Raw genomic sequence first — 22,173 nt, forward strand, 5'->3', positions numbered from 1 at the left:
AGGTTAACGACAATAACACACTCCTCAAATTTCTCGCTGGAAAGTCATGGGGCACATCGGCGCGGTCAATGCTGCAGCTTTATAATGCCTTGTTCCTCGGTTGCACAAGACACAGCCTCTATGTGCTAGGCAACACCTGCAAAACAAACCTGCGTGCACTCCAAGGACTACAAGCTCAAGCCCTAAGGACGTGTCTCGGCCTTCCGAAGTGTGCGTCTACAGCGGCAACGATTGTCGTAGCTCGAGATCACCCAATATCAACGTACTCGGCCACCGATGCTCTCAGGGCGCATATTCGGCACGTTGCCCAATTAAAGAGGATGGTGCCTTTAGTGGAACCGACTACTCTCCACTAGGGAAACAAAAACTAAACACACCAGAAGCCACTGAAGAGTCAAATATCACAAACATTGCCGAATTTTTGCATACAAGCAAAGAAATTAAGGCACAGAAGAGAGTCAGAGGACACTCCAAAAACCCCACAGCTTTGTACAAAAGTGAAAGGACACATAAGAGTTCAAGAACATGCACAGAGGTTGACAGTTTTGCAGCTGCAAGACCCTATGTACTTACACATAATTGCATAACAGAACACAACTAATGGAGCCCATAACAGAGCACAGATCATGCACTCATGCATGCCCTTTCACAAAGATGTTCCACATGCTAGGTCTCTATGCTATACTGATAATCTAGTGCACATTGAACATTGTGCGAAATCCTTCCAAGTGGTGACATGAGCAGTGTCTAAGTGTACATAAAAAAAACATGCAAGAAGCATTCTGGCATGAATGCAACACAACTTTATTGTGCAGCTGTTAAAGGCACACCTCTGGACGGATGATGCCAGAATGGCAACCAGGTAACAGGTCTATAAAAATCTCAGTTGTAAAGACCTCAGATATACAAGACACGTGAGCTAACAAATGAAAATTCAAGCACAAATGTAAAAAGAGAATGGCTGTATAGTGCCTTGAAAGCATACTTCCAGTCTGTTTCATCTGCAATGCAACAGCATCTTCAAGCATTGTGAGATCTGTTTCTAGTGCAGTGGCTCTAATTGCAGTCAAAATTCTGTTGATGTTATTAAGGTATGACTAAACAATAAAATGTATGTGCATTACAGAACTATATGCCACTCTTCAGACATGTTATGCCACATGCCAGCAATACAGCAGAGAAACAGTTCAGGACAGTAAAAAATAAGGCACAATGTACCTAAACCACAACCAAAAGTGCCTGGTTGCTATTCACGAAGTAGCTACCTTGCACTAAGAGTCACAGATACAGTCAAAGTAACACAACTGTGTGCCATGATGTTCCTACAACTTGAATGGTATCTTGGTGAACTTGGTGAATGGTATCTAATCAACTCAGAAGGCCACTTTTCATCAGTGTTAAGCTAAAGTTTTTCACTGAGACGGGGTTCTATAGCATGTAATGAAACATCTATCTTTGCACATAATTATGTGGCAACTGCACGAATTCTACCTGCAACAATTCTTTTACCTAGAATTCTCAACTGGCAAACTTTGAAACAAATGGAAGTGGCACAGAACTTGAGCAACATTTGACCAATAATACCAAGCTTTCTACAAATGCCACTTGTAAATCCAGGTGCGGAAGAGAGATCCTCAAGTGAACACAAAATAAAGGCGCCCAAATTAATTCTATCATACAAAGCCCTCTTACATACATCACATTACTCAATTTTTTCCCCAGAATATAGTTCATCTGAATGAGCGCATGCATCATGTTGTAGCAAGAGAATATCTACACAAAGTATAAAAAACATGCTTCATTCTTGAAATGAAAACCCCTCAAAAGTACATCATGGATCTCTAAAAAAATAGACTGCACTTGGTCATCATACAAATTTACACCAAAATTCTGCATGGCACATAATCAGTAGCAGATGATGATGTAAAATGTGTTGCACCTCTACACAAAAATTCATTTCAATTATCTGTGGTGTCAGTAAACACAGTCTTACCACAAGATATATTTTACAGGGCAAAACAATATTTTCAACTATTACAAGCACAAGTGTTTAATGCTTCAGCTTACAGAATATCATATATATGAATATCCACAACTACAACATACATGGAAATTCATAGGTTTCTAGATGAAGAAAAATTATTACTCGCAGAAACATTATTATGCCAGAAGCATATTACTCTTGGTTATTACCTCCTCTGTTATGTTTCATTTGAATACCTGAGCACTCGTCAAATGACAAAGTGTTGCTGTTGCACCATGTTATCACCTTGGTATCAAAATGTGCATTTAATCTATGAATACAAAAATACAGCTACAATCACACATAGCCAAAACCTACAATGCATTTGATCTTTGCTCACAGGCAGCACCCTGTGTGAAATTCTGCAGAATGCATTTCATAAAACTACACACATAATGACCATGTGAGCACCGATGATCACTCGCACTACCTTATCATATCATTCTAGTCACAAAAAAAAAGGGGGGGCCTCACACTTGCAAAAATCAGGCTGCTCGCAGGTACTCTATTGTATTAAGTATATGCTTCATATCTGCCACACTTTCTCATTCCTGTGCCATCATATGCCCTGCTCAATGGAGCACCGATCTACTGCGTACTGCAAACAAGCATATCACACTAAATTGCAGCACCGTCGCCTGAAGTTACATGGAAATATCCAAAACAGGCAGCACATCATTTGTTAAGCCAGATTTCTAACTTTGCATGCAAACTGGCAAGCTTATCAAAAGATGTGCACATTAATTTTTTTTTTTGTCATTATTCATGCAAGGCATCAACAATAACCACAGAAACTGTTGTGTAACAAGCAAAGAGCTGTGTATTTCACCTTATTGCAACATTTAAATTACTAACAAATCAAAATATGTATTCATGGAAATAAATGTGCTTAAAATTCTGGGGTTTTGAGTGCCAAAGCCATGATCTGATCATGAGGCATGCCGTAGTGGGGGATTCCACATTAATTTTGATCACCTGGGGTTCTTTAATGTGCACCCAATGCACGATACATGAGCATTTTTTGAGTTCCACTCTTACAAGAATGTGGTTACCACATCTGGGATTGAACCCGGAAATCATATCTGCTTTAATGGCATATAATTATAAGAAAAGTTGACAATTATACTCCTGTTTTTCTTGTCTTACTGCAGCATTCAATATTACATATTAGTAACACGACAGAAGTATCAGTAACAGGAATGGTATGTGATTTCACTGGTAAGCCACTGGCAAACAAAAGAGCAACAGTCAAATATTAGTGTGCTCTGCCTGGAACTGGATGCAGATGATATGCTGTATGGTGAGTGATGTGTGTGTAATGTTTCAGGTGGCATCACCGGTTATAAAAAAGTGGCAAGATGCCTGTGTTCACTCAACACATGCGCACACATGCACAAACACGCGCACTCACACACACAAAAAAAAGGACATTTCACCCTTTGCATAAGGGAAACTATCCACATACTGTAATAATAAGCAAGGAGCAAAATCAACAAACAGCTTTAAAATGGAATGCACAACACAAAGAACTGCATCTGATGTAAAACAATGCTGCTAAGGCAGCTATCTCTGAGATTACTCATTTGGCCAACAAAATGTTGTCAAGTTAAATGCCTAGATGCAGTATTAAGGAGCTGCTCTGGTACTTGCCACAGGCATCACAGCTATTAAAATGCCAAATATTAGGCAAATGGACGGAGTTAGCATGGCTCTGGCAAGCACTGTGCAACTTACATTTTCAGGTTTCAAAATACAAGTGACATGAGAAAAAGCCGTGTCACACTGTAAAAAAATGATGAGATTCATCCAAATTGAATTATGGCATGTGCTAAGCATACAACCAGAGCTAAGCACAACACAAAAAGTAGAACACAACTTGAATGCCTTCTTTATGTACGTATACACTCTTAGAAAAATCTACACCCTTTGGGGCTTATCTTGTCCCACAACAAAAATCGTCATCTGTCTTGCCCGCGTTTCCTTTCTTTAACGATGCGAGCTAGGTACTTTCCAGTCACGAACAGCAAGCGCGTTATCTGTGTGACGCAGCATTCTCGACAGGAAAGTATCGAGCGCCGAGTTTTCAAGAAAGGAAACACAAGCAAGGCAGATGACGATTATTGTTGTGGGACAAATATACTCCCCAAAGGGTGCAACCGTTTTAAGAGTGTAGCTACTATACGAGAGGGGACCCAAAAGTATGACAATTGTTTCACTGAGGCAAAAGGGGATTTAATACCGATCCGTGACACAGGCACACCTATTCCACTATCGTCTGCATCGGCTGGCCAAGCAGTGTCCTTGTGTAAAGTTTCACCAGCTCACTGCATTTTTTTCTTTTGAGCCTCTGTGGCTGTCTGAATCAGTTTTGCGATAGTGGATGTAAAAGAGCAACAGGTGTGCCTCAAGTTCTGTTCCCTTTCGTGAATTTCTTTTATATCCAAGGGCTTGTGCTTTTTTAATTTGTACCACAAGGTCAGACAGCCAATCAGCATTCTTACACTGAAATGCTCAATCAGTCATGTGATGTAGTTCAAAGAAAACACCTCAATCTGTGTAACTCGGACAAATGGCAACAGTCCCATCTGCATAGCACTGAATGTGCAGCACTTTCTGACAAAAATGAGATGACAACGCAGCCTCATTCTCCATATACTCCTCATAGTTTACCCCTTGCAACTCATCTGCAAAAGTGAAAATAATTCAACAGAAGTTTTTTTCAAAATGTGGAAAAGCTAAAGTGAAAACAACAAAAGCACTGAGGGTCATCAGTTTGCAAGAGTTGCTGTACAGTTCTGAACATTGGATACAGCAGTAGGACAAGTCCATTGAATCTCAAAGGAAGTGCTTTGAAGGCGATTAATGTTTGGGAATGTTAGAACTATGCTAACTAAAGAAGAATAATTCTCATTGCTTTGGGTCCTCCCTCGTATCACTGCTACATTAGACATAAACCCAATCAGCATCAACTCCTTATGTTAAAAAATGGCTTTTAAAATCTTAAAATACTTTCAGATGTTTAATTTCTTACTGCTAACACAGTTAATTCACATAGGCCAACTAAAACCGGGTTACTTTGAGACTTTCAACTGCATCAAACTAGCAAAAGGAAATCTCAGTAAACCCATGAAATGGGAACCCACTGAGGCTCTGTTGATAATGAATCAATCACATCCTTGAGCTGTTCAAAGGTCTTTTCAAAGTTGTTGTTCACAAGCACGGTGTCGAAATATCGCTCATATGCTCTTTGAAGTTGGGCACTTTCCTCAATGGTCCTCTTGAGATCTTCATCCTGTGGAAAAACAAATTATAAAGCAGGCTGAGGTCCACAAAACATGCAAATATGAGTGACAGCTTGTAATTGAGGGTCCAGTTAGAGCAGAAGAGTTGTCTCTGATCGACTGTCATTGACTGATTGTTATGGTAATAGCAACATGATTACAATAACATAAACGAGTAACCAAATAAATGCAGTTTGATCAGATTATACCTGAGCCCTCTCTGCTCTGAGGCCAGGGCTCAACCAACTATAGCATCAGAATAGTACTCATACCTACACGTACTAACTACTAACAGCATCTAGTGTCTGTGAAGGAAGAAGCATGCAGCATGCACTGAGTGCAGGATAGAGGTGATTTCAGAATTCAGTGGCCTTGCAATGCAGAGCATGGTGCCTGAACAATGTGCTAGAGTTGGTGATGGTTTCAGCATTCAGTCTCACTGCACTGCACTGCACTGCTTGCACTGTGTGCAGTTGTGTAGCCAGGAATTTTTGGGGGGGAAGGGGAGCAGGTGGGTGTTGTTGCACATCGTTTCATTCTAGGTATCCTGGTACACAAATATTTCAAGGAGGGAGTGGGTTAGGAATGTGCTCGTTGTGCTTTCACCTTGGCTATGCCCCTGACTGTGTGTACATGCACTACACTGCTACACTACATTGCACACACTGCATTCAGGCAATGGCAAACATCCCAAGCTATACATGTGATGTAACTTCACTGTGCCATGAAATCTACTACTGTGCCAGGTTATTGACATGAAACGTTTTGTATTTTTGTATTTGTAGCCACATGTAACAAAAATATGTATAATACTAATACCACTTACACCTTTGCAACCGCACTACCCAGACGCCTTACTCTGGTATCGTTAAGCAGAAAGAAGCCATTACTCGATCATGCATGTGCCGTATGCATAGATGGTACCGCTGTCATGCCACACATGATGTAATCAGAGCTAATTGTAGCCTCACACACAGCATTCAGAAAGGTACAGCTCGGCAGTATGTTTGTTGTTTCGAATAGGAGTTGCCCGATTTGAGAGAGCTCACTCTGGTATAGTAGGTATAATTCATCTAACTCGAACCGGTGCTTATCAGAAGTTTTATGGCCTAGAAGTGTGCAATTTGTTGCATAAATTTCACACTGGCTCAGCTATGGCACCCTTGCGTTCAACACATAGAATCCAGAAATGACTTGAAGAGACTCTGGCAACAAGAAACACGAATACCCAACCCCTTTGACCACAGTGAAAAATGTCTATCTGGGGGAGAACTAGTGCAGGAAATGGAGGCAAATGCAGGCTCCCAAACCATCTACAAGTGTGGCGGGCATGAGCAATATGCAATGTATTAAAATTGGTCTATGGTGCATGATACTGTGATAGGGTTAACCAAGGAATCATGTTGGGAGGCTGGCAGCAATATTCTTAAAACTTCATCAACTTAAATTATGCGGGCTATCATCATTAAACTTGGTGCATTTAACATCCTTGTGCCTGAAATAATTTTTGTGACACCTATGTATCATGCATAATGTAGAAACAGCCTTTCAACTTTTACAGCATCTAATTAAGCTAAACTTTTCCATTAACCACAAGAAGCTTTAACTTCCAATTTTGGTTAAATGGTGACAACATATAAAACACGAAACTCTTCAGTGGAGTTAACTTCATGCGGACATGGACATTTCAAAAATGCTGCAACAAGCGACATTTCAAAATGCTGCAATGCTCAAACAATTACATGTTAATAAAAAAATCCAAAGCATCAAACTAAGCATAACTACTTGTCCGCTTAACTGCACAAAACAAATGTGTGATGAATATGAGAATTAAGCCAAATAAACGCCAAGAAGAACTACGTATGTTCTACACTACGATACATACTCGTCCCTTTAGCTGTCAAAAACAAAAACATGGATGACATCAGAACATAAAAGAGTTAAAACAGAAAGAATTGAAGGTAGATTGGAGACTGTTGCTACTTTCTACACCTACTCACTAATGAATACATACTTTTCCTTTTTGCTGTAAAAAAATGTAAATATATAGGACATAAGAGTTACATCAGAGAATATTGCAACAGAAAACAATTTTGCATTCAACCACAAATGCTGTAATAAAAAAAAGGAATGCTAAAGACAAAAACATCAACAAAACAACATTTTACATACACAGAAAGTGTCTGTCAAACAAACTGAACAATTTATAAAGCATATTTCAAATTTGTTTATTTAATGTTGTTTAAAGGCCCCATGAAAGCCTACAGGCAATTTTCAATTGATTTTTTGGATTTGGCAGGGACAGGAAGATAGCCCCAATAATCGCCCAGTCTGAATAATTCAATGTTAGCAAATACCGTTACTAGGCATAGAATGGCTTAAAGAAGTACCTACTAATGCCCTGCTTAATGATACATTTGCACATCATTTGGCTCGTATCTGCACAAGATTCATGTTGTCTCTGTGCACACCAAACAATTTCATTACACCCTTTGTGATATCTGCCGCTGACAGCTGCAGGCAGTCACTATCTTGGTTGTCAGAGTCGGATTTGTTTTCTGGCTGCGGGATAGCTTGCTGCGCAATTTCTTTTTCCATGGACTCCCTACATGTAGCCCAACCCTGTTGACAGAATGTCGACCCTGACACTTCACAGATTTCAAGTAGGGCCTCTCTTGAACTGTCTTACTGATTATGGCCCCTTTTTTTTTGCAAGCAACAAAGTTGCAGGCTTTCTTCCTTTTTTCACAACACTTGACAGTAGTGAGGCAGAAGAGACGGCACCACAGCACCAAGGGCACAAATCGGTGAAAGCCACACAAAGACCTTGCCTCAGAGCATCCATGTGCACAATGGCTAAAACCACAGAAAATCAATAATGCAAAATGAAGCTGGTGTGATAGACAGCACAGTGTTGGAAACAAATGAAGAAAAAGTGATGCAGCATTCCCTGGCAGTGCGACTTACAAGCTCAATAAAAGTGCAAAGACAGGCCACTCAAGGGTGCAAAGCCAAATGCAACATCCTGGTTCCCATGCTCAGCTACTGAATAAGGTCAGCTTAACTGTGCCACTTAAACTCAAAAATCAAACTTTCAGACTTAATCTTGTCAAGAAAACCAGTCATGAAAATGTGCCTGCTTGATGAGAAACCCAATGATCCATTGCATGAGCGTAAAACGTTGATGTCTAAAGTTTAGAAGTAAAAAAAAGAAAACACTTGCAACTGTATTTTAGACATTGAAACACACATTATTGCTATTTCATCGTAGTCTTGTGTTCCACTACTCAAACTGACAGTTGATATATCCAGTGGGGTGGAGATTTGTGTAGAGCCAGAAGTGTACACATGGTGTTCTAACATGTGGAAAGAACCAAAAGAAAATTAAATGTGGCTTGAGCATCTACGGACATGTAGCAAATTATTGTAGAGTTCAGAAGCTGTGCTGCACAAAGTCTCAATGCTATTCTGGGGATTTTGTAGCACTGCAAAGGTAAAAACTTGAACTACATAGACAAAAAGGGCACTGGTGGATGACAACTTATGTTGCCAGGCAAACGCACACAGTATCTTTTTACACTGTGCTTTGAGTTATCACAGCCCAGATTTCAGCAAGACAACTGTTCTCTCATGAAATCTTAACAAAAGAAAGAGCAAATTGCTGTCGCATGGCCAGTGTATCAGCGCTCCTTTAGATGGGCTAAGCAATAAAGAAATTGATATGATTAAAGTTTCATTTAGCTCACAGTTATTACATGTGGACTATATACACCAGGTGTGTTCCAGAGCCATACACAAAAGCTTTCTGTTTTTTTTACACAAGTTATCCAAACAGAAAAAGCAACTACCATGTATATCAGTGTCCTCCGTCGTCTGTGTAGATCTCAAGCTTTTACCTTTGCGACCCTACACAACACAAGAACTATGTTCCAGCTAGCTCGCATACAATCCTTGTTGAACTCAATACTAAGCTGCACATGAGCATGTTACATCTCCTCAACTGTGTCAGCTGCTACATCAGTAAAGCTACAGCACAATGCCATGTCTGTTTACCTTTTTTTTTTTATCTACTCAATTTTTGGTACAGCAGAGCACATCTGTTTCTCAGCTACAGCAAGTGCTATATTTCAACTGGTAGTTTCTAGGTGCCAAATGTGTTTCCTGTGGCAAAATTTGTGATTGCTAGTCTTCTGCAGTTTGTGCTCATAAGGAAAGATCCCACAATTTTTTCAGCTTCACCCTTAATTAATAAACCCAAAGCACATGTAGAAAACACAAAATTTTAATAGTGCAGTGAAACCTTGTTAATTCAGTATTCAATAATTTGAAGATCTGAAGAATTCATATGGCTCGGGAGGCACACAAGCATGCTTCAATGCTGTCAGCAACATTGTGATGCTGCAAGAATGCAATGTACATTGCCAGCACAATCCAAAGCAATATTCTGGAGCACTATAGTTTAGCATTCCAGAACTGAAGCATGTGGAACTGTCTCTGAAGGACATGACTAAACAGGCAACACTACAACGATGTACAAGTAGTGCAGTCATAGAAGCCTCGCAGTCATAGAAGTCTCACGCTCACAGTGCAGTTGTTTTTGATCTGTGATGCTTTCTACAGGATGACCACCATATATTACAACTCGTGGACTTCGGGGTATGTCTAATCATATGTTATTTGGCACTTTTATGCTTCCAGTATGCAACATACTACATTTTGGTACCAAGCACGAGCGGTGTGTTTTGACCACTGGTCACAGAAGCATGTCACTCTGCTCATTCAGAGGCAACTATGTTCAGACCTGCAAAGAGTTCCATTTAATAATTACATAATCTTTTGGAATGTAAAAGTATGAGACACTGTTTCGTCCACTTTCCATGATGCATACATACATCTCTCTTTCATATGTGACACACTATTATTTTGTGGTATACGAGCAGTGAGAGAATTCTCCGTAGCCTTAGTTGCCTGCTATATATGAGACGTAGTATGGTGGCTTTTGCAGGCGATGGCTTGATCCCAGGATGCATGCACTCTCGAATGCTACAGCACCCCCGAGCTTTCCAAGTTCTTAACTGCACCAGCTAAGGATAGTTTATATTTGAACGTTTGGCACACTCAGTGCCTGTTGTTAAAGAACAAGAGCTGCTATACAATATTTCCAAGTGTGTGGCCATGCACTGCACCAATACACAATAAGAAGCTTCGAACCATTGCAGGATGCATCACATCTGGCAGCCTGGTGTGGCCAGAGTCATGACCGAGCCATGTTACGATAAACACACCAAATGCTTCACCTACTTCTGAGCACCGGATTTCGCAGTGTCAGATCATCCCCAATTACAAATGCCAAGTATGCTGACCACATCGAAATGTAAACACAGCCTTAGTCCTTACACATTGAGGTCGAGCAATCACGCACACAAGCAATTGTTCATGCCCATACTAAGATAGACATGGACCAACAATGCGCACCAGGCTTTAGCAGTATACATGAGTACCCTCACCTATAGTGCCAGTACTTATTAGCAGATTGCAGACATGGAACTATTGGCTATGAATTGAGCATTTTTTTAAAAAGACTGGGTTGTGTACGAAACATTGGCTCAGTGGGTTTTCTTTGATATCCAGTAATTTGACAACCCAATAATTCTGCATTACTTTCTGGTCACATGAAACACAAACTAACGAGCATTTAATGTAATATATAGTATTGTGGCTTTTGAGGAAGCCTCATAAGAGAATTTCACGGAACTAAAACATCTGTGAATGTTGACTACATTTTTCATTACTTGACCTTCAGTCAAGTGGATAAATTTTTATTTCTGTTATTAGGCTAACATGAACAATATTGTAGCAAAGCACTTAGCTGTACTAGTTCTATCACAACTTAAGTAAATAGATAAAGTGTAAAGGATGACACATACAGGAAGTACAGCCACTTAAACTTAATTGGCCAGCACTGTGGTTAGTCTCCGTATATACCATCCTCTATTTACTGAAAATAATTATACTCCATAGCTACCAGCACTTTATGCTTCTCAGGGCAAGAGAGATGAGGCCTGAAAGAAGCCACAGAAACGTTGCCAGCAACAGCATGCACATATCTGCTCTACATTGCGGTCACCAGCACTAATTTATCTGGTTAAGTTTTATCAAGACAATCAGCATTTGTTTAAAGCCATCACAGTTGACAAAAAAGTTAAAAACATATACAGTACCCAAGAAACAAAATTTTATATATAGGGTACAGAGGTGACACAGAATTTGACACGTGATACAGAGGCGACACAGAATTTTGAATAAAGGTACAAACTCATTTATTGTCTAGATCAGTGGTCATTGTGAGAAAAGCTACGCACACACATTTACTGTCATTCGCGTGGACGATGAGACCGCTACCCCGAGGAGCTGGAGGAACTAGACACGCATGACATTTCGACAGGACCGCCCCCATGGGAGAGCGGAAGGAAAGGAAACTAGATACGCAAGCGCTTGGAATGCCAACAAAGAGGGCGGTGCGAAAGTAGACATGACCAATGTGGGTCGGCCTTTTGGGCTAAGATCCGATCGTAGTAATTTTGTGACTATGGTGTCTTCTGCCCCTTTGGGCTCTCTGGGAACATTCAAAATAAAATCTCTGTTCTTACCCTTGCACCTGGGACCTCTTTGGGTCCCAGGTGTGACAAGGGTAGTTTAAGGGTGCGTTACAGGTCCCGGAGCCCACTACCCGGAGTCCACAAAGGCATGTGCCATTGCGCTTGTAACCTTTCTGCACCATCTTCGGGATCGACCCACGGTTTTTGCACAAAAAAAAATGCACAGGAGCCTAGCCATAAACAGCTTCACTGTAAAAAATTATTTTAAAAATGTGAGGGTCCCTTGCAGTCTCGTACTTTCGGACCCTCGTCCGTATATCTTATATGCTGTAATTAACACACAATATACTAATAATAATAAACTGATTTGATTTGATTTGAAAGTTAACATCTAGCCCGTCCAATAAAGTTGCACCTATGTTTCAATTAATTCCTCTAAGGCAGCAAGCCCCGTTAGAAAAGTTTTCTTCATCTTAATGGTCTATGGCAATGATGAACTACAAATCTACTGGTAGTAACACATTTGCACAAAATTAAAGCAGTACATTACCTCCTGGAGAGATGCCAAGCTTTCAAGGGTTCTTGCCCGCCGTGAACCATGTCGACTCATGGCTCGGTCAAACTAGGTTGTTGAAGAAAGAGAGGATAAATTTTCAACATTAGCACTAGTGCCACCATAAATTCACAGCAATATCCCAGGCCTCCAATTGTGCTACCGAAATCATCAAAAAGTAAAATATAAGAGAGAATATATTCTGGTACAAAAGTGCTGAACACTCTCATTCCTGAGCTGTACTGCTTGCTCCTGGTAACATAAACATTCATAACAACCCACAAAAAAGAAAGAGGAGGGGGGAGTTTGAGGTTATACAATGCTAAATTAACAGCAGCAGTAACATTTGCACTTTTCTAATTATGTAAAGCAGCAACATTGCTTTTGGATTTCTTAGTTACAAAGAAGAGTGTAAAGCAGGACGTAACTACAGCATAATTATTATGGGTCCTGTCACCAAACTTCTATGGCTTCAAACACAACACACAGTTCTTGCCACAGGCTTTAGCAGCATCATTATTCATGCCACATATTCAAGCCTATGCACATATTTTGTAAATAGTATTGTTATGAAGTTGCGAAGAAATGGTTTTATTTACAGGAGATGGACGATGATCGTAGCGTGATCATAGCGCAGCCAGGCCTCTCCAACTCCTCGTTCTCTTCGTCTTCCCTCCTCTCTTCTTGTCCGCGCCTTTCGTATCCGTTACATTTCCCCGCAAGCAGACGAAGCCCATGGGGCGAGTCAGGATGGACAAGCAGGGTAGAAAGGCTTCAGGCGAGCAATATGAGTCAGCTGAGTTCTGCTTGATCGCCGACCATTGCACAGGAGGCGAGCTATTACGTAAGTGAGTTCGCTCAGGCAGTCCACAACTACAAATGGGCCTGAATATTGTGACAAGAACTTTTGGCACAATCCATGCTTGCGTTGCGGTGTCCAAAGAAGGACCAAGTCACCTTTTTCCAACGATACTTGTACGTGACGGTTGTCGTATCGCTCTTTTGAACGACTTTGCGAGGCCAGAGTACGAAGACGACCTATTCGACGGGCTTCTTCGGCGAGACACAAAGTCTTCGATACAGAATCTTCACTGTGGAGTATGAAGGGTAAGAGAGTGTCCAGAGGGCTTCGCGGTAACCTTGCATACAGGAGATGAAATGGGCTATAGTTCGTGGTTTCATGTTTCGCCGTGTTGTATGCGTAAGTGATGAATGGGAGCACGTCGTCCCAGTTCTTATGATTGGAGGAGACTTACATGGCAAGCATGTCAGTCAGCGTTCTGTTCGTCCTTTCAACGAGGCCATTTGTCTGTGGATGATACGGCGTGGAATGACGGAACTGTGACGTGCACAAACGAAGTAACTCTTCAATGGCATCAGCAGTGAACTGGCGACCACGGTCGCTGATGACGACGCGTGGTGGGCCATGACGAAGGACAACGGAACGCAGCAGGAAGACCGCCACGCAAGCAGCGGTGGAAGACGGTATGGCTGCAGTTTCTGCATACCGTGTAAGATGGTCTACGCAGACAATTATCCAACGGTTCTTGTTGTTAGATAATGGGAATGGACCCAAAAGGTCAATGCCTACTTGCTCAAACGGCGTACTGGGCGGTGTCAATGGCCGAAGGGGACCCGGCGCTGCGGTGGTCGGTCGCTTGTGACGTTGGCACGTTTCACAACTAGCGACATGGCGCTTGGTTGTTTCGTACATCTTGGGCCAGTAAAAGCGCTCCTGCTTGCGGTGCAGTGTTCGTACGAAGCCGAAATGGCCAGATGGCACATCGTCATGCATGGCGCGTAGAGCGTCGGAGCGGAGACTCTCGGGGACAACAAGCAGAAAACGCGCTCCATGCCCGGAGTAATTAGTTTTGTAGAGCAATTTATCACGGACAGTAAAGCGACCGCTGCCTTTAGAAGTACGGGCGGTGACAAAAAGCGGATTGAGGGTAACATCATTCCATTGTTCTCGCTGAAAGTCTGCCGTGTCGGGGAACGTAGAAGTAACAGCAGCGAGACAGTCGTCAAAATTCTCAGCATCGCAGTCGGTAGTCGCAAGAGGAATCCGAGAGAGGCAGTCCACGTCAGCGTGACGACGCCCACTCTTGCACGATACCACAAAGTTGTATTCCTGGAGGCGCAGCGCCCAACGTGTGAGGCGACCAGAGGGATCACGCAAACCGACCGGCCAGCATAAAGAATGATGGTCAGTGATAATCTTGAATGGTCTACCGTAAAGATAACACCGAAACATTTGTATGGCAAAAACGGCTGCCAGGCATTCCTGTTCCGTAACCGTATAATTGCGTTCAGATTTGCTCAGGCAATGGCTGGCATATGCGACAACATGTTCTGCGCCACTGTGACGTTGTACAAGCACCGCTCCTATCCCGATTCCACTAGCATCAGTGTGAACTTCAGTCGGGCAAGATGGATCGAAGTGACACAAGAGGGGTGCTGACGTTGGTATAAACTTCAGTTGAGAGAATGATGCGTCACACTCTCGTGTCCAATTGAAGGATGCATTTTGTCGCAAAATACTTGTCAATGGGTAAACGATGTTGGCAAACCGGGGAACAAAACGACAAAAATACGAACATGGGCCAATGAATGAGCGGAGTTCTCATGCTGACTGCGGTGGTTTGAAGGAGCTCACCGCTTCAATCTTACACGAGGATCGGGTCTGACGCCATCCTTGCCGACTAAGTGTCCCAGGACCAGTGTTTGACGTTCGCCGAACCGACACTTTTTTGAGTTTAGAACCAGTCCAGCTTTCTCAATGCAGTCGAGAACGAGGCTGAGGCGTTCGTTATGTTCTTCAAACGTTCGGCCAAAGATTACAACATCATCGAGGTAACACATACATATCTCCCACTTTAGACCACGTAGTACTGTGCCCATGAATCTTTCAAAGGTGGCAGGAGCATTGCAAAGGCCAAAATGCATGACATTAAATTCGAATAGGCCATCTGGAGTCACGAAAGCAGTCTTTTCCTTGTCGGCAGGGTCCATAGGTATTTGCCAATACCCCGATTGCAAATCAAGTGTTGAGAAGTAAGAAGCAGCGTGTAAGCAATCAATGACGTCATCGATTCGCGGTAGTGGATAGACATCCTTCTTCGTCACTGCGTTTAGATGTCTGTAACCCACGCAGAATCTCCAGGAGCCATCTTTTTTTCAGACCAGGATTACTGGGGCTGCCCATGGACTAGACGACTCTTGAACAACACCTTTGTTCATCATCTCCTTGACTTGCTCTGCAAAAACTTTGCGCTCGGACGATGACACTCGGTAGGGCTTCTAGTGGATGGGGTGTGCTGAGCCGGTATCTATTCTGTGAGCATGGGACGATGGTAAATGAAGGGGTGCATCTCCATGCGTGAAGTCAAATGCAGCCTCATGCCTGGCAAGGACCTGTACTAGTGCTTGCCGTTCCGATGTACCGAGAGCCTTGCTGATCATGCCAAGCATTAGCTCTTCAGAATGGCGATTATCGCAAGGAGAGCAAGCTGTAGAGACGTCCGTAGTTAGTGCCGCTATTGAGCTACATGCGGCTTTATCGAAGAGAGCGATTTTTGTACCACGAGGAAGGACAACCGGCGTGGCGAAACAGTTCAGCACCCACAATGTGGCGACTCCTTTCGTCATGCACACGACAAAGCAGGGCACAAGTATATCTTTTTTAGCACAGTTTATGCGGAGAGGCCTAACTACAAGGTCAACACAATCGGCATCAACAGTAGTTGCCTAAACACGAATGGGCGTCAGGCCCCACGATGGTGCAATCACTTCATCAAGAACACTGAGTGTGTCTGTGTCCCTGTCTTCACCACCAGAGCTTTGTTGGGAATGTGCTGATATAAATAACTTGTTCAATGATATTTCGCCACAACCACAGTCCACGGAAGCGCTGCACTGTTCAAGAAAATCAATACCAAGAATAACATCGTGCGAACAACGAGAAAGAACAAGCAATTCCGACACAAACTTTCCCAGCCAACAAAACACTCACAGCACAAACACCAAGGGGATGAAGCCACTCGCCGCCTACTCCACGAAAGGTTATACCGTCGTTCCAAGAAGACATAACTTTGTGGCCTAGACGGTTTTTGAAAGCGAGGCTCATCACAGACACAGTCGCCCCAGTATCAACTAACGCCACGGTCGGTATTCCGTCAATCGAGACATTCACTTTGTTTTTGTACATCACAACAGGCAGAGATATTTCTTGCAAAGACTATCCGGTGACCACACCTCCATTGGCCGCGAATGCTAGTTTCCTGGCGGCGGTGAGGAAGAACGGCGCCGAGGGGACGGAGAGTGATGGGGACGGTTATTTGGTGGCGTCAAACTCCGCTCAGATGCTGGCGAATCGCTGCGTCTGGTCTCGTGTGAGAAGTGGTCCCTTGGAAGCAAATCGGTCATCCGCAAGTCATATGAAGTACGGGTTCTGGGTGGCGACAACATCGGTGGTGTCCTACGTGGTTGACGGGCTTGGCGACAATACCGAGCTATATGGCCTGTGGAACCGCAGTTGTAGCACACGGGAGGGTCGCGGTTCACAGCGTCTTCCTCGAAACGAATGGTAGACGGCTGCGGGCGGCGAGAAAGTTCGTTGTCATGTGGATAACGCGTCTTTGCTGCTTGCTGAAATCCGTTATATCTTTCATAAGTCGCGTCGTGGTAGTAGGGTCGGTGCTGTTCTTGTCGCGGCCTAACAGAAGTCGCAGGGCCTCGGGGGTAAAAACGCGGCTGCTCTCGTTGTGGCCGAGCGTTATAAGTAGGGCCTCTGTCGTAGGGACGTGGCTGCTGTCGGGGTGCGAGTTCATAATCCTCAGTGCCCCTTGCCGCAGGATGCGGGGAGAAGGATGCCACGTTTGGCTCAAAATCTGGTGGTAGGCGGAAGCTATGAGTGCCTGGATGTGTCACTTGCACGTGCAGGCTGAGTTCTTCCCGAACTATTTGTCAGATCGTTGATGCAAGATCAAGGGGCTGGTTGCTGTCCACGCTTGCAACTGTCGTCACATTGGCTAGCCTGCCAAACTTCGGCGTTATGCGCCTCGTCTTTAGTTGCTCGAAAGTGCGACAGTGCCGAATGATCTCAGCGACGGAAGCCAGGTTCTCTTTTGCGATGAGGAAATTGTAAACATCCTCGGCAATTCCTTTTAGGATGTGCCCGACTTTGTCTTCCTCGGACATTCCAGAGTCCACCATCCTACACAGTTTTATTACTGCCTCAATGTAGGTCGTGCAGGTTTCGCCTGGCACTTGCGCACGTTGCAGTAGCGTCTGTTCTGCCCTTTTCTTCTTCGTCACCGAGTCGCTGAATCGCTCTTTGATTTCCGAAACAAATCTTCCCCATGTTGTGAACGTTTCCTCGTGGTTGTCGAACCACAACAACGCAGTATCCGTTAGAAAGAACACAACGTTCGAAAGCTGAGAAGCACTGTTCCACTTGTTGGCGGCACTCACCCGGTGATAATGGATGAGCCATTCCTCGACGTCTTCGTCCGATCTTCCGGCGAAGGGACGCGCATCTCTTAGTTGCAGAACAGAACTTGTTGGGGCAGCAGTTGGAATGGGCCGTTGTTCGTCTGCGTCGTGGGACATATTCAGCTCCGGTGGATTCGGTGGGAGTCCAGCAAGGCGACGGCTCCGTCGAAGAACTTGTGGTTCAGCCTCCGTCTTCGGGTGTGGATTACCCAGCACCTTCCACCACAACTGTTACGAAGTGTTGCGAAGAAATGGTTTTATTTACAGGAGATGGACGATGATCGTAGCGTGATCGTAGTGCGGCCCGGCCTCTCCAACTCCTCATTCTCTTCATCTTCCCTCCTCTCTTCTTGTCCGCACCTTTCGTATCCGTTACAGTATTACTCACCACAAACAGATGTCAAACTCACACAGACTGTACTGCATACAACTTTAGAAAAAGCCCTGTCATTTTCATTGCTTATACTAACTTTCTAGCTTAGGCACAATCACTTTACTACGGTACTAATCCTACCGTCAGGTTACGGCTGCTTCCATATCCATGATGACGTCCGTATTCATGCATCTGCCGAAAGTGCTCCAGCTGAGGTGCAGCAATGAAGACCACATAAGGCATGAACTCAGGCGTGTTCAGGATCTTCAGATACTGTAAGGAGATAATGGAAACCAAAACATTCCAATTATCTGTGATGCAATGGAAGTGCATTCTCAGAATATGCGGGAGGTGGGTTACATCTTTTCCAAGAGCAGTTCAAAACATAGCAGTGCGTGCATAGTCAAAAAATGGCACGAAACTTCAGACACCATTTCTGCTGATGATGAAAAGAGCACATGAAGATACTTTCATAACTACAAATGCCATTTGCTGACTCAAGAATCACTACATGATAAAGTTTATTTTGCTTAACTCACACTGGTGCACAACAACTATAAGTGTCTCAGATGCTATGGCATTCTCATGGTGAACATGAGGAAGTGAGTTTGATGTTAGGTTGAGGCAGTCACATTCTGATGTGGGCAAAATGCAAAACACCCACATACTAAGATTTCAGTGAATGTTGTCTCGTTGTAACTACAAACTACAAAGGGTTACCCACAGGGGGTCCAACTTCATGTGGCACCAATTGCTACAGTGTCTCATAGTCGAGGTTTATTAAAACATGAATTATTATAACATCAGTGCACCATAAAGACCATCCAGCAGGAGAAACAAAGAGCTAAAATGCAGAAGGAAAATGTGAGGGTACCACAGTAAGTGGGATGTCACCACTGGGAAGGTCTTCTCTATAGTGTAACAGAAGAAACACACACCTGGGGGCTGCAGTCCACTACACACATCTTTCCGGAGCGGATGACAGCACGCAGGGTGTCCAGCTTGGTGCCATAGAGGTGACCACTATGCTCGCCCCATTCGAGGTACTTGTTGTCAGCTATGTCAGCTTCCATCACCTCTCGTGATACAAAATAATATACTTTGCCATCTGTTTCTGTCTCCCGGATAGGTCGAGATGTGTCTGCACCAAAGTATAACAAGACACCACTCTTCTCAAGGCCAGGAAGTCATATTTCATTGCAAATATCTGTGCAGTCCAACTTGTGTAGTGCACCTAATTGTGATGCATTGAAAATTAAGCAACATGTCAACAATGTGCACTGAAAGGTGAGTCATGCTCACGCTGGTTGCTTGGGCTCGTCAGGATAAGATGATGGCTGGCTCATAAAAATACACAGCAGGGAGAAAGAGCACACATAAAAGAACAAGGATAGCAATGAGTGCAGAACTTTGAAATGGGCCTGACTGTAAGGAGCCCCAGACTGGGAGCAGCACACAAACTGCACAAAGTGTAAGAACTTGAAGGTGCAGAGGACTGGCAAGAAACATTAATTCTTTTCTCCAACACTTAGCTGTCACATCAGCAGCAATGGTGAGGCTGCCAGCGCTTAGCTGGCAGCCTCACAATCACTGCTGATGGCCACCTGTATAACTAAAATGCCCAACTAAAATTGCTAACAAGCACTACAGCTACTGTTTCAGCAATTTCATTCAAGATTGCAAGTGAACACGGTTTTTGAAGTGATAAATCAACAATGGCAGCTGTCATTAAGATAGGGCCTACAGTGGAGAACAACCTGTTTTGTTCACTATGTATGCCCATTAAGCTTCACATGTACAAGCCATCACATGGGCTGGCACAGCATGACTTCTTTTAGTAGCTTTTACTAATATACTACCATACTCTTCTTACAGAGAGTTTAATGCGAACCAAACAACCACACATACAAAGAGGCATGGGATGAGTGCTTTGTATGTGTGGTCATTTGCTTCACGCTAAACTTATATAACAAAAACATGCACCAACTAGCCTAACTACAAGTTCTACTCCTTAACAGACATTGCTGACTACCCTAGCCAAACATAAATTCAATAGTTGAAAAAACATGGTATAAAGAACCAAATAAAGAGCTTGCCATATACACTTAATCCCATACATATCAACTCAAAAGGGATCACAAGATAGTATGATGTGTAGATAATTTGAAATATAACATATGCCTATCTGAAGCCTATCCGAAAACACTGCCAATCTTGGACAGTTTCCTGAGATCATGACAAGCAGGAATTTACAAATTTGTTTTTTGAAGGCCGCGTTGGAAGCACGAAAGTTTGCTTATTTTATTTTTTACACACTAATATAGCAAATATAGCAAAGTCACTTGCACAGCAGAATTTTTTTCAACATATTGGTCACACTGCTAACCCTAAATGCCTGTGTCACCCAGCTGCGTGGGACCATGGTCATACATTGGCAACAAGTCGACCAGGCAGACGCTGCTAAACTTGAAAGCAGCTGTCAACTTGCAGATCTGCATCTATCTGCAAGTATCTGCAATATCTGCATCAATCCCCGCTCACATAATTACAGACCACTATGCAACCACGAATGAAACAGGCCCACGAATCGCACAGCGAGGAGCCTTGCATGTTGCTGCTGCAATGGTCTTGTTGTGAAGGCTACCAAATTGCGGATGTGGGCTGCTGTGGTTTTCTTAAATCCTAACCACAATGGAAAAACCGTCAAAGGAGGGTCAGCGTTGGATGAAGTTCTTACACGGCAGATCTAGTCATTCTTCCTTTATGGTGTGTCCAGCATTATTCCAACATCAGTCACATAAAAAATGCCTGCCCACACATACTACAGTTGAACACCTCTACAATGAAATTACCTGTATAATGAAGGAATAGCTTTGTTCTGGTTCTATAGTGAATGGCGCACTATGGTACCTTTACAATGAAGTCACCTGTATAAAGAATGATTTCGGAGGTCCCAAGCACTTCATCATATAGGTGTTCAACTGTATATTTCTCATTAATTCCTCCAACAACCTCTAAAAGTGTAACGAAAAAATGTTCCTGTAGTAAATAGCTTACGGGGAAGTGGTGTTCCAAAGTGCACAGGGTCATAGCTGATAAGCTTATTCTTCAGTGAACGTCTGCCAACACCTCGTGCTCCAACAAGTACCAGTGTCTTGCGCTCAAATGGTGGCATCCGGGCAACCTCTTCATACAGCAGTAGCTCAGCTTTTTCAAACTCTGAACCAGAAGAAAGAAACAAGACCACAAGAATGTTCAGTACATAGCAACCTACAATTGCAAAAGGTTTTGCCAAGATGTTAAGGCAACTGGTTATGGTTTGAACTACTTACAGTACAAGGTACAGTGGACTTAAACTAAGGCAATAATTGCTCGCATGATAGCACTCATGATAAGTTGTGGCTGGTTACAATCTTTTCTGTATGGTCTAATTCTGTATGGTCTAATAACTAGGCCACCTTGGTACAATATGGTCTGGTTCTAAATAGCACAGCATTTTAGTATGCAGCTTCTTCCAGTGCGAGCACAATGCACGTGAACAGTGATATGGAATACTGACTGTGAATGTGGTTCCACTTTATTGAGCAACTGAACCCCAAAAAATGTACGATACTCCCTAATGCGAAATTCGAGCACAGCTCTGCACATGTTTTCATTTCGTGATGTTAATTTTCTTCAGTGTGGACAATCTGTCTTGTGCAGCACGTTGCAAATGGAGTGAAGTATGGCGCGACTGCCTCACTAATCTGAAAATCACAAGAGCCAGCGCGTGGGCGACGCGTGGGTGACGCGTGGGTGACGCGTGGGTGACGCGTGGGTGCGATTCACAGCAGCCGCCGCTGACAGACCTC

General features: G+C 43.3%; 1 protein-coding gene across 3 annotated transcripts in view; it reads right to left on the minus strand.

Moving 5' to 3' along the window:
* Nucleotides 1-780: 780 nt before the first annotated feature.
* vari (MAGUK p55 subfamily member vari) overlaps nt 781-22,173 on the minus strand; it is a 108,001-nt gene continuing 86,608 nt past the window's right edge. For all 3 annotated transcript variants that reach the window (XM_050193283.3, XM_050193281.3, XM_050193284.3), the window contains exons 10-14: nt 21,380-21,541; nt 19,261-19,463; nt 18,464-18,595; nt 12,454-12,525; nt 781-5,315 (exon numbers count right to left, since the gene is read on the minus strand). In XM_050193283.3, the coding sequence (XP_050049240.1) occupies nt 5,139-5,315; nt 12,454-12,525; nt 18,464-18,595; nt 19,261-19,463; nt 21,380-21,541 (746 nt within the window). In that variant the 3' untranslated portion in view covers nt 781-5,138. The remainder of the gene's footprint in view (nt 5,316-12,453; nt 12,526-18,463; nt 18,596-19,260; nt 19,464-21,379; nt 21,542-22,173) is intronic.

The sequence above is a fragment of the Dermacentor andersoni genome, chromosome 1 (genome assembly GCF_023375885.2).
Source record: "Dermacentor andersoni chromosome 1, qqDerAnde1_hic_scaffold, whole genome shotgun sequence".
Taxonomy (NCBI): Eukaryota; Metazoa; Arthropoda; class Arachnida; order Ixodida; family Ixodidae; genus Dermacentor; species Dermacentor andersoni.